Genomic DNA, 13650 nt, shown 5'->3' with positions numbered 1-13650 from the left:
TGCAGGAGGGACTCAGGCGACAGGGCACAAGCAGTCAAACGCAAGAAATCTTAGAAAAGCAAAAGTGTAAGAATAATAATCGTAATCCTTGCATTTGATGCATCACCTTATCACATTGTTTGGGACGTCTGGAAGCGCTTCACAGCACATATATGATTTATATTATGCTCATGTAATATATGATGTAGGTTATTCACAGGAGAGAGAGAGAGAGAGAGATATACATATATTATATATTCTGTGAATACGATACATCGTGTAGCATACAATAATATTCCTGGCATTTGACATCGCGCCTCATCACGTCATCGAGGCGTCTCAAAGCGCTTCGCAGAATATAGCGCTGAAGTGAACTGACGGGTGTGCTTTGTGGGGCCTCTGCGAAGATGTGGATTACATCTTCCGTGACTCTATATTGTTAATATATTTTCTGTGAACATTATACACGATATACAACGCGGGATTAAAACAGGAGGCGGCTGGTGAGTGGGAGGGGGGGAGACGACCCCCCCGGTTGCCGGGGCCCTGGAAGTCGCTCCCCTCCCCTCCCCGGGGCCTGGGCTCTTGGCTCTCGCCGCCGCCGCCGCCCCCCTCACCTGGTTTGTCTCCACAGGAAGGTCTGGATGGGGAGCGGAATGCCGCGGCCGCTCTCCCGCTCCACCTCCTCCGAGCTCTTGCGCTTCACCATCACCCGCCGCGGCCGCCGCCGCCGCCGCCAACACGATCGGCAACGAACAGCATCAGCATCAGCACCACCAGCGCTACCGCCTCCTCCGGCACCTGCGCGACCCACGCGCCTCCCTCGCGCTCCCACCAGCCCCCCCACCCCGCCCAACCACCACCGCTACCACCACCGGGGCTCCGGGTTTGGGCGGGTTTTCGCCCAATTGGGCGTGTTTTTTTTCTTCCTCGCGCTCTCCTTGTACTGCGCGTGCGCCTGGGGGGAAAGCGGCAACGGCTTCGGGGCTTCGTGCGTTCGAATTTTTCAAAAAAAAACCGTTTAACGGCGCAACGGTGAAACGGTTCCCGGCGGCTCGACGGTTTTCGGTTGACTTTGGGCTACAAACTTGTGTAATGATTTCTGATTGCAACCCCCCCGAGCCCCCACACACCCAGCACTTCCCCCCCTCCCCCCCCCCACACCCCACACACACACTGATACCCCTCCCCAACCACATCCAGACACACACACACACACACATCCTCCCCCTCCCACAGGTTCTCTGTGTATATGTGTGTGGGTGGGGGGAGGGGGTGTGTGTCTGTCTGGATGTGGTTGGGGAGGGGTGACACCCCCCCACACACACACCCCCCTCCCCACCCAAGACACACTTCCCCCAACTCCTCCCTCCCCATCCTCCACAACAACCACATAACACTCCAGCCCCCGCTTCCCCCCCCCCCCCGCCCCCCCCCCGCCGCCCCCAATATTATTCCCCCAGAATAATTTTCAGATCCATTCTCCCCGTCGTCACAGCGAAGCGTGTCGGTTTCTTCCCCAGAAGCTCCCCGAGAAATTCTCGGCCAAGTATTTTTATGTGCCCTTTCCCTGAAAATGGAGGGTTTAGTTACCGAACTGCCCTCATAACGTTGATCGGGCCGGTTTCCCGCCCGCCTATCTCTCGTGTGTTTTTTTTTTAAAACCTCGTTGCTGTTAGGAATTTATCATCACCCCCGCCAATCGCGCTGACTCGACGGCAGTTTTTTTCTAATACGATCTCACGATCTACCTGCGTCAAAAGGCTCGCTGTCTGCCCAATCCCCCCCGATGGGATAATTATTAGGGAGCCGCAGGAAATCAGAAAACGTTTTATGGATAATAGTAATAATAATAATAATAATAATAATCGCAACCTACAAGGCCCTCCATGGCTTTGCTCCTTCCTACCTATGTGACCTGCTATTCCAATATCAACCTGTCCGCTCAGCAGGCTCTCGTCTGCTCCACGTCCTCCACCCGCGCGCCATCAGCTTCTCTGCCCCTACCCTTTGGAACACCATCCCATGGTTGCTTAGTCTTACTCACTCCCTTACCTCCTTCGAAGCGCTTTACAAGACCCTACTCTTCGACCGTGCATTCCCACCTTCCCTGTCCTCAACCCGACTTTGGCTCTGGAACTCTATCCCCCAGTGCCTTCGCCGCTTCCTCCCTCTCCTCCTTCAAGGCCGGTCTCAAAACCTTTCTCTTTGACCGAGCCTTCAGCTCCCCTCTCGACTCTCCCCCCTCCTCGCTCCCTCCCTTCCCTCCCCTCACCCTGACCATTTCCCCCTCCTCGCTCCCTCCCTTCCCTCCCCTCACCCTGACCATTTCCCCCCTCCTCGCTCCCTACCTTCCCTCCCCTCACCTTGACCATTTCCCCCCTGCTTGGGTCATGACCCAACTATGCAGCGCCTTGGGACGTCCTGACGTGAAAGGCGCTTTATAAATGGAATCTTGTTGTTGTTGTTGTTGATCCCAACCCCCAGATCGGGACCAAATCCCTGACTGTCCAGCGCAGTGGGATGTCCTCCTGACGTGAAAGGCCCTTTACAAATGTAATTTGTTGTTGTTGCGATTGTTACATTTGATATGTATGTTGTTGTATCATCACGTCTTCGAGGCGTCTCAAAGCGCTTCACAGAATGTACTGCAAAGTGAATTGACTCTATTTTGCACACAAAACACAGCAGCCATTGGGCACAGCAGTTAAAAACGATTTTTTAAAAAAAAAATTGAGGGGTGTTTGTGCACCATCAATTGTATTTTTCCTCCTTATCTTGTAAATTATCCATAATAGGTGGTGAGATGTCCTCTTTCAATTGATCTGTTGGCCGGACGTTTCTTCTGTTAAGTGTGCCATCCTGGCAAGTCGTGAGGATAGTCATGAGTTGGTCTCGACAACTGACATGCGCGGGTTTTGAGCCCTCACTAGGTGGGCAATGCATCTCAGCTTGAAATGCACGAGAGCATTGCCACCATCTTTTTGTCTGCAAAAGGGCACACATCCCTTTCCATTGAGCGATGGTTCAAATTAGAGGTGCAGAGTTTAAGCAGCCGCTGCTTGTCTCTCTGCGAGCCAATCAACAGCAACAAAATTACATTTGTATAGCGCCTTTTATGTCAGGAGGATGTCCCAAGATGCTGAACAATCAGTGTTTTGACGCGAGCTGGGGGTCGGAATCGGGGAGGGAGGAGCGGGGGAAGGAGAGTGATCGAAGGCACAGTCGAAGAGGGTCTTGAGACGGGTCTTGAAGGAGGCAAGGGAGGGGGCGAGGTGGAGGGATTGTGGGATGGAGTTCCAGAGAGTGTGGGTAGAGTGGCTGAAGGCCATCCTGCCAATAGTGGGGCAGGCAAGGCGAGGGACATGAAGCAGGCCAGAGCCCGCTGAGCAGAGGGAGCGGGCAGGTTGGTAAGGGATTAGGAGGTCACAGAGATAAGGAGGAGAAAGGCCACGGATGGCATCCTGTATGATGGGACGTCAGTGGAGTCAGGTGAGGATGGGGGTGACAGGATCGCGGAACCTGCTGCGGGAGAGGACACAGGCTGGATGATCTGCAGCCTGTGGAGGAAGGCCAACAAGCAAGGAATCAAGGTGGATTCCAAGCGCTGGACGTTTGTGTGTTCACAAGCTTGGACTCCAGGTAATGCCTTCCAGCAGCTATCACCCCAAGCCTCAGAGTTTTCTCATCAGCTACTTGGTGGGAATCTGCCTTCAGCATGATGGGTGACCTTTACAGGACAGCTTGTGATGTGCCAGCCACCTTGATGTTCTTGAGGTCCAAGTTCAATGCCACAAACCAGGCTTACTCAGCACCAGCTGCTTAATCCAGGTCCTCATGTGAGGGGCCTTGGCAAATATACATGAAGCCGACTCCCACTTCAGGGTGCTTAGCGACAGATCAGTGTAGGACGGAGGCCTCCCTCCCACTCTGTAGCCACTTCCTGTGTTTGCCACAAATCCACCTCACTGCTTGGATCCATGCTCCATGAGCTAAGACTGTACTAGATAATGCTGCAGTGAAGGTATGGGTACACTGGAATTGGTGGAGGCAACAGCAGAAACAAAATGAAAACTATAAACTCAAGGCCCGCATAGCAACGTGTGCAATGCTCTTTAATGTAGAACATTTCAGAATCATCGGGAAATGTATTAGAAGAATCAATTGTGCAGGCTGCCTCAAAAGCTTTGTATAAACCAGCTTCTTGCCACCAGATCACATGCATAAAGTGCTGTTACTATATCCCAAATGTCACCTAAAATCACAAAGTATTCATTGGATGGTTATGAATCCCTCCCGGGGAAGACTTGATACCCAACATTTTTGTAAGATTTTTTCCCCAATTTTTCCAGCTCAAAAAATGTTGAGGAATCACTAGGGATAATTATTGAAAAGGAACCAATGTAAAAATTTTAGTGGGCAAAGTCCAATCTAGATCTTGACATCTAATGTCCATGTTAAGATATAAAATTAGCAAACACTTAGAAAGTCATGGGTAAATTAGAGGAAAACAGCACAAACAACGAAAGGTAGGTTGTGCTCGACTAATTTAATAGAATTCTTTGAGGAAATAGGAGATTGTAGAGATAAAGGAATGCAGTGTTGCTGGGGAGTCCTTCTTCGGAGCATCATAAATCAACTAAGTGAAGACCCCAAATAAGAAAGCAGAAATAAATGTTTTCTTGCAATATCTAATATGTACCTTTCCTTTGTGAAACAGCAATCCAGAGTTTTAGTGGTGTTTTTTCTGGTCTGGCTGAGTGGTCTCTGACCCGGACTGAACCTTTTATAGTTTAATTCGATCTAGCAAAGACTGAATGCTAGATTTGAAGGATTATTTTTTCACTGAACAGTAAATTGTGTGCGAGTAAGGCAGCCTGATGTCAGTTACTGCCTACAGGCTGCCCAGTCACTCTGAAATAAGTAACACAGAATTTTATTAGTATTTAGATGAGAAGCAATTTATTTTGCAAATCATCACTCTACAGCAACAAATACAAGTGCAAATTTGACTTAAAAACATGAACAAAGCTAACACCAGCCAATCCCAAAATAGCTTCCTGTTGTAACAGACTCCAGAATGACATGACATGAAACACATTCTCTAAAGCACATTAAAATCCTGTGGCCTACACCAGGACATATATTTTTTCTCTCATTTATTTGTTCCCTTAAAGTTGAAGTATTTTTTTTGTTGGACTATTATGATGCAAAATTAAAACCACAAATCTCAGACTATCCCTTTAAAGCAGTCTGACTTTCGCAAAGTTCCCATCGCTCCCAGTTAAACAGTATCTTTGTCCAATGCAGACTGAATGTTAATTTTCTTAATGAAAAATATGCAGCATTCCTATCAATACATTCTGATCATCTTAAAATACATTGCCGTTTTCTTTTACAAAAGATTGGTTTAACTTCCCAAAGCATTTTTACAAAGCTAATGAAAAACAGGTGAAGTCTGAACTTATTTAATTCTCTTTAGTTTGATTAAGCGAATAAATATCTGCATGGAACCTTTTCATAAGGCCGCAGTATTTACAAAATTACTTTTGGATTAATTTTTTATTAGTTTTGATTACAGTCTATCCACCTCTGGAGAACGGATACTGCCTCTTTCTAAATTCTTACAACTCATTTACCAACTACTGCTGTCATACCTTCTTCCATTAAAAATGAATTTGCGCTTATTCATTTTAAATATAATTGAAGTCCACTGACGTTGATCTGTGAGCAAAGAGAAATGCGTTCAAGTCTGACTTTGGTAACTCTGAAATGTAGCCAACAAATGTTAAAAAAAATACTTCAACATTATCATTTTGTGGTATAAAAATCACACTATTATTCTTCATATGCCCCAGTATTTAAACACACCTGGTTTGCCAAGTGAAATAAGCAGAAAACAGCGCATACCAAATGCTGTGTGACCCCCTCAGTACACCAATACTCTACAAAGCGATTGTTTGAAATCTTTTAGCTAGCATTACATCAACAAACTTGCATCTGGCACTAAAACCAAGGTCACAGCTTTTGGTTGTTACAGAAAGCACTTCATGCTAAAAGTTCTATTTTCAAGAGAGAGAGAGAATTCTAACAGTATAACTGCTAACACCTACTTTACCCTAAACAGTGACACCAAAGGGTGCAGAAACACAGATACTGTGAATAAAAGCATAACTTCAAGTATATGAGGGATACCACAACTGGCCGCAGAGGAATATCTATAATACTGTATCAAACAGCTGATCAAACAGAATATGAAAAGTTGGTGTATTATAGAAATCTAGCACTGAATTGACATTCTAATCAGATACAAATCCACGGCACAGGAAATGTATCCTATTTAAAATAGCTGCTCCCTATTTGTGAATAACATCATTCCCATTTTTTAGTGTGGTTTACATTGTAAAAATGCCAATCAAAATGATCTTGTGAACAGACACATTAATAATGTGTCAATGTCATGTCTAGACCATACCTAATACTTCAGCCATTAACTTATCAAACTATCTGTCTTTCCTGAACCACGCAACACTAGGCAGGTTCTGAGGCTTCTCCAGTCGTCTGACACGTTTATTCCCATTTAATTCGAGTATGCAATTCATTTGCTCATCTTGCAATAAATATTAAGAATAGATGCCATCCTCATCTACAAAGAATTATGAGTTCAATGTTGAATGAGTGGCTGGGAATAAAACTGTGACAGCTGCTTTCAGAGCAGTGGTCCATTTCAACAGTGCCTTTAGGCTTTTAAACATTGCAAATGCATTTGCCATCAGTCCATGCAAAAACAGCTGAACAACAACATTGCTATGCGTGATGTACAGCAGTTGTACCCATCTAAAGCCAGAAATACCTGGCGTGAATGGAAACGAGATTTTGTTTTTATTCACTACAGTCTTGGGACATGATCGCTTATTTAATTGAAAGGAATAAATGCAATCCCACTCTGAGCTCAAGAAAACTCAAAGCACATGCTACAAACAAACAATTAGGACAGCAAAGTCACAATCCTTGTTTGGCCAGTGCAGCGGTGACATCCTCAGCAAGTGTGGCGAGTTGGGGTGACTCCATCAAATTGATGCTTCCAGAAGATGAGACATTGCTGAGCCTGTGAGGAGTCGCGGCCCCAGATAAGCCGGGGGACTGAGTGACAATATCAGCCCCGTGGTCCACACGAGCTCTGGCATTTTCACGGAAAGAAAGTTTATGACTTTCGATCTGTTGAGAAAATAAGGAAGGCATTATACAGAATGACCTGCAGACACGATAGTAGACAACAGGAAACAGGAGGTTAGAGCCTGTACTGGTTTTTACATCTTTCGATACCATATTTGTCATTTTTGCATAAATTAATTATCTTTGGACGTAGCAAGTACTGAACAGATGACAGAGAATGGCAAGTCAATTTTCCAATTAAAGGATTTAATTAAATCATATATGTCACCAGAACACCAAGAACTGAATACTGTTTAGTGTGACCCATTTCCCGAAAGTTTTATGCATGTGCTCTGCGTGCTACGAAAATACAACTCATGAGTGGAGTGGAGCGAATGTTTGTTTCATACTAACTTTCACCAAAACTCTGGTGCTAAAAGTTTATTTAAATCAGCAAAAAATAAGTTATTTGCAGTAAAGGATAGCTTTTCTCAAAAAGAGTCCAATCATAGCTTCTTCCTTCACATATGTCAGCAGGACCTGCCAGCCACAAGTCTACTACGTTTCCTGAAATGTGATCCATTTTGCCCTTTTTCCTTTTAAAAATACATTTTAACATATTTAATAAACATACATAATATATTTGGCTTAGTAAATCTACAGTATGTAATATGTCTTATCAAAAAAAAGATACAGCATTCTTGTTTGTATACACTTGTCTTTCCGATGTTAAGGGCACTGTACAAATGTAATTTGTTGTTGTTGCAAGGATTATATACTTTACACATTGATTTTAAACATGGGCACTGAAGCTGCATGCAGATAAATCTTTGGTGCCCATTTCCATTCCTACCTTTATGTGTCCACCTCCCGGGGTATGGCGAGTGTTATCAAGTGAGCCAACCTTGGCTTGAGCTTTTTCCTTAAAATCCAATTTCTGACTTTCAATCCTAATGTGTCCTCCACCTGCACAGAATGAAAAGGTTTTTGTTTTGCAAGATCTTACAAAAGAGCGAATTTCATTTCAGAAAGTCAGATGGAGAAGAAATCAAAGGCAACACTTGTACCTGGTCTATAGCGTATGTTGCTGAAAGAGCCACACTTTGATGTGACATGACTCACGTCTATTTTCTTGGTAACTATTTGTATCTGAAGAAATGAAAATAACCTATTAGAGCTGACAGAAAATGGTCAGTTAACCCTTTGAGATTTCTGAAGCAAAGCACTGCACAAGCCTAGTTTGTCATTTATTGAAAGATCACTTAATTAACAAATATTCTGCAATGGTTTTCTAGCTGTTAGTAATACATTGTAATTCAAAAATCTCAATAATAAAATTGCTCACTCCAATCCACGACTGTTAGTGGGACACTGCTGTGCGCAATTGGCTGCTGTGTTTCGCCCACAAATATACAGTCAATTCACTTTAAAGTAAATTCTGTGAAGCGCTTTGAGATGTCTAGAAGACATGAAAAGCGCTATATCAAATGCAAGAATTATTTTTATTATTATTGGAAATTTTCAGAAAATACCATAATTATTAAATGGTATGAAAGACTATCAGTACTCAAAGGGTTAATGGTTATTTTTTAATACATAATAATACATTTTGGGGTTATAAAAAGCTAACATTAGGAGGAGGATTTTGACAAACTGTTGGCTATTTAAATACAGTAGTTTTAGTCTTGATTAGGGTGAGATGCCCAAAGCTGTCACATCATGTGATCAACTTAGTCCAAACAACAAAAGTTTCAAGGTCTTTCCCTGCACAGTAAAAAATTCAAAACATATTTGAGTGAAGTCTTACGCAGATGTTGGAAGCATAAAATCTGTTGGTCTGAGTTGCCTCTATGGACATGAATCCTTCAGAAACCCTAGAATTGTTTCCACTCATAGAGGTTATTAAATAATTACAAATAAAATACATTAAAAAGGGTATTGCTATAGTGCATTGCAAACCCAAATGTTAGCAAAGCCAAGGAATCCCCCCACCACTATGTGTCAGAAAAGTTTGTTATTGGAACATACAAACTATCTACGAAAGTGCAGAAGTTAGGTGTTCTTGTACAATTCATTTGCATAATTATTATTATTTGTATAATATCAAAGACAGGTAGATTAAGTATGATGTGAGTAATTGTACCTAAGGGTTCATTCCAACTTGCTTTTTAAAAAGGGAGTTTCAAATAAATTTGCCACCTTTGGGACGTCTTCCCGACTTGAAAGGCGCTCTATAAATGTAATTTTGTTGTTGTTGTTGTACAGATTTAATAATTTAAAAACAATAATATATTTTGTGATGCTAACAATACGGAATTGTGTCATTTTCACCCTTCCCAATTGGTGAACACGACAGGAGAGGCAATTGTGGCTTGTGTAATATCTGCTCACTGAAGAATAATTTTGAGACAAAATCATTGCAAATCATTGGATTATAATCCCTATTTAATTGTTGTACAGTAAAAATAGAGGGAAGGAGCTCCCAACATTTTCAGAATAAAATACTATTGAGAAACATAAGCTGTTACTAAGCTGGATACAGTGAAGAGAAACAAAGAAACTGGTTAATGACAGTGTTAATGGAGACATCACAAGACAGAAAGTATGCTGTTTATCTCTAGAATAAGTAAAAGAGGTGATGAGTAAAGGAGACAGCCTTTTATGTTTTGTGTGGACATTTAAAAATGTTCCACTTGGTTGACTATATATCAATTTTGAAAAATACAAAAGTGATTTCTTAACATTTATATAATTTTTATGAGCACAGGACTTCTTCTTTCTGAAATATCACCTCCTGCTCCGGCCACATGCCATCTCTGACCAAGTGAATAATGCTAAGTATTCCATTGGCAATGATTTAAAACAGCTTTTAAAGGCGCCCAGAAAGCAAAGTACGTCTTGTATAATCTCCATTACAGCAGTAATTTTATGCTGCTTTCAAACTGATTCTAACAGGAGCATAAGAGAGGACAAGTATAAATCATGTTAGTTTCCTAACAAAAGCTACAAAAGAACAAAATGAAGAATAAAAGAGGAATTATCCAAACTACAAAGTTCATACCAAGAAAGCCTCCAAATAACTTTCTGTGTACCTTCCCCATCTGTTAAAATTTTCTGAAAACTATTCAACACCTATACATATGCCTATGAATACTGGAAGTGTTTGCAGCATCTGCTGAACTGCTCAGTACGTATAGATGGATGTTCATTAAGCAGATTGGATATTAGCAAAGACAAGACAACATAATTAACAAAGGGGAAGGTGGTTAGTTCATTGCTGAAAAATTCTCCTTTAACAGTACGATTTTTGTCAGATTTACTCATATTACAAATTGTTCTTGTTGTGTTTAAAGTACCTTGAAACATAAATTAAAGTTAGATGCCATAAATGTGGTCAAAATAAAATACACAAGGTAGGCACTTACAGAAAGTAATCAAATGAAGATATCCAAAGTAAATCTCATCATACAACGTGTGAAATGTTGCAAAGCAAACAGGCATTTTTCTTTGAAAGAAAGCATTGGTAAAAAAAAAATCCAGTGTTGTCTGGTCAGAAATATAATAGAAGAACTACAGATTTGTTTCCCCCCGTCAATCAAATTGTCATTTTTAAAAACAAGGAAGTGACTCACGTTTCCAATCTGGGGAGAGTAACGTATGTTGTCCATCGAGCCACATTTTGGCTGAATATGGGTAAAATCAGGTTTTACATTTGCTATAAGTACCTAGAAATGACAGGGACTTTACCAGTCAATATCTGCACAATTTTCATTCAGTGACAAAAAAAAACCTGGGCAATCTACGGTATATCAAAAAACACAAATTCTGCTTATATTAAAAAGGAATTTTATTTTCCACATTCTAGTAAATTATTTGATTCCCAGATGGGGGTGAATAAAATATTTCACGACATTTAATGGTCATATATAAATGGACAATCTTCCAAAGTTTAAATTCGAGATTTTAATGACCAGTTTAATCAAAACTTTGGGCAGGATTCTTGTAATGTGGTTTGGCCTAAAATTCCTGTTTAAAACAGCATTGCATATAAAATAACCACCGTTCGCTACATACCTCCACATTTTTACTGTACCAAAATGTCTCGTAGGAAGTGGCATATTTCAATAATGCAGCTTTTAAAAATTACAGCTTGTATTTATATAAATATACACAAACAATCAAAAACATTTTGATCGTGACTCCTACTTTAAGAGGTTACATAACTTGTTCAATGCTGATCAACAAAAAATAATTCAAATAAAAATGCAGCATAAAAAGCTTCATGTGCAAACTTTAAAGAGAGCAATTCAGTTCACAAAATATTTCATCATTTCACCTTGAAAATGCCTGCTCTACTAGTCAATTGCCTCTCTGGTTTCTGGGCCTCAATGGGTTTTATTTCAACTCTAAAACATGACTGTCAATAGCATGACCAACCCTACAAGCAACAACTACTTGTTACAGGAATGACCAACACGATTTTTATTGTACAGTAACATTCTATATAGATGTTTATTGTATTGTAATTTATTTATCTTCCTCCACATTTCTCCTTTCTGCCATTCCATTGTAAGATTAGAAATACACAATAGGGCAAACATCTCCCTGAACGCCATCAATATAGCTCTTTAGTTGGCTGACCAAAAGGCATAGTATACAGTCTGACTTAACTCTTTTCTGGTCACTTTTTGCTTCCCATTGCCAACCCATCTGAGACTGACCCACAAAGCTAAGAAAAAATGTATTTTTTTTTAATAGATTACTTCTGGTAGGAGTTAAAATATTAATTTGCAGAGCAAGGAGGGTTCAAGTTCAAAGTAGTTTGCAATTTGAAATAAAGGCCTGATCCTAGCTCCCCTCATGGTTCAGCTAGTTTATTCATTGAGTAGCTGAGACATACAGATGCCAAAAATCCAACCTTCAAGCCTATGGTGGAGAAATCAAACACCTTCAAGAGAGTAGGTGAATATAAGACTAATATTACAACTCACTGAGCAGTGTATACATGTATAAATGTAGACAATGGCATACGTGTATATAGAGCTAGACTGCTATTGATTGCAGAGAGTACAGGTACTTAGTGTTCACTGCAATTATTCACTCCCATCCTCTCCTTACTCCACTGGCTCCCCATCCCTCAGAGGATAGAATTCAAGATCCTCGTCCTCACTTTCAAGGCCATCCATGGCCTTGCCCCCTCCTGCCTCTCTGACCTGCTGACTCCCTACCAACCTGCCCGCTCCCTCCGCTCAGCAGGCTCCGGCCTGCTCCATGTCTCCCACCCGACCTGCCCTACTGTTGGTGGTTGGGCTTTCAGCCTCTCTGCCCCCACACTCTGGAACTCCATCCCACAGTCCCTTTGCCTCGCTTCCTCCCTCGCCTCCTTCAAGGCCGGTCTCAAGACCCTCTTCTTCGATCGTGCCTTCAGTCGCCCTCTCACCTCTCTGCCTTCCCTCACCCGTATCCCACCCCTCCCCCTGCTCGGGTCCTGACCCCTGACTGTCCAGCACCTTGGGACGTCCTCCCGACGTGAAAGGCGCTCTATAAATGTAATTTTGTTGTTGTTGTATTCCTGCACTCTCTCCTATCAGCTGAGCCTGGACTTGGATGCAGAAATTTCTGGTCCACTTTGCTTTCAGACCTTTTAGGTCACTACAAAATAACCCCATTTGGCGGGGAGGTAACCTGAGTTTCATAGAGTTGAACTGGCTCCAAGAAGACACACCGATGCCTGGCAAAGCCACATCAGCTCACAGTAATTCTTGCCATTGTTACCGGATAATTAACCCATTTTGCTTATCAATAAGACTTGGAGGTGTAGACGTGTCCTCAACCTTACGAGCCAAAGCTCTAAAGGTATTTCTTGCTGAGTAGCACATTTAATCCTTACGGTAAGAGTGAACCTAACTTTACAGTTATGAAACCAATTAAAATTTATCATAATAAAGCAATATCGCAAACATCTTCTCCCATGGGTAAGTCATGGTTAAATGTACTTTACAATTGTTAGAAGCCTGACATAGTTGACATTGAATAAAAGTGTAGCTTTGAAAAGCATCTCTGCAGAGTCTGTTTCACAAAGTGCATGACTTAGCAAAACTGCAATGGAGGTGAAATTGCTTTGTGAACATAAACGGGGAGGGAAGAGAAGTCACAAAGCAATTTCACCTACATTGTAATTTCAGTCCATAAAATGTGTTTTGACTACTCAGTGCTGCGTGGCTTTTGTAACCAGTATAAAATTCCAGCAAGTTAAGATCTTAGTGTAAATAAGATGTTAAGACTTATTCATACAGATAGTTTGCATGTACAATGAACCTTGCTGGCTCGGGTCTGATTACCAATTGACAAAATGTTTCTGTGTTGGAGAAAAAAACTACTTTTCTTTCATCTCATTGTATCCAACAAATCTAATTGAACTTAGCAATTAAGAGGGGAGGGAGGAGGAAAAAGAGACCATGGTCTGCTCTGCTTAGATTGCTCGGATGTGAGGCTGCAAGGATCCCAGTTATACAT

General features: G+C 41.9%; 2 protein-coding genes across 2 annotated transcripts in view; both read right to left on the bottom strand.

The window, feature by feature from the left end:
* Positions 1 to 815, bottom strand: part of LOC103182963 (unc-80 homolog, NALCN channel complex subunit) — a 72973-nt gene extending 72158 nt beyond the window's left edge. The window contains exon 1 of the mRNA XM_042336237.1: positions 597 to 815. Coding sequence (XP_042192171.1) covers positions 597 to 688 — 92 coding nt within the window. The 5' untranslated portion in view covers positions 689 to 815. The remainder of the gene's footprint in view (positions 1 to 596) is intronic.
* Positions 816 to 4918: 4103 nt separating this feature from the next.
* LOC103182933 (microtubule-associated protein 2) overlaps positions 4919 to 13650 on the bottom strand; it is an 87129-nt gene continuing 78397 nt past the window's right edge. The window contains 4 exon segments of the mRNA XM_042336151.1: positions 4919 to 7197; positions 7988 to 8100; positions 8202 to 8283; positions 10767 to 10859. Coding sequence (XP_042192085.1) covers positions 6982 to 7197; positions 7988 to 8100; positions 8202 to 8283; positions 10767 to 10859 — 504 coding nt within the window. The 3' untranslated portion in view covers positions 4919 to 6981.

This window comes from Callorhinchus milii, unplaced genomic scaffold (genome assembly GCF_018977255.1).
Source record: "Callorhinchus milii isolate IMCB2004 unplaced genomic scaffold, IMCB_Cmil_1.0 Scaffold6, whole genome shotgun sequence".
In the NCBI taxonomy this organism is placed as follows: domain Eukaryota; kingdom Metazoa; phylum Chordata; class Chondrichthyes; order Chimaeriformes; family Callorhinchidae; genus Callorhinchus; species Callorhinchus milii.
The sequence above is the reverse complement of the archived record's forward strand: the minus strand, read 5'-3'. Positions and strand labels throughout refer to the sequence as shown.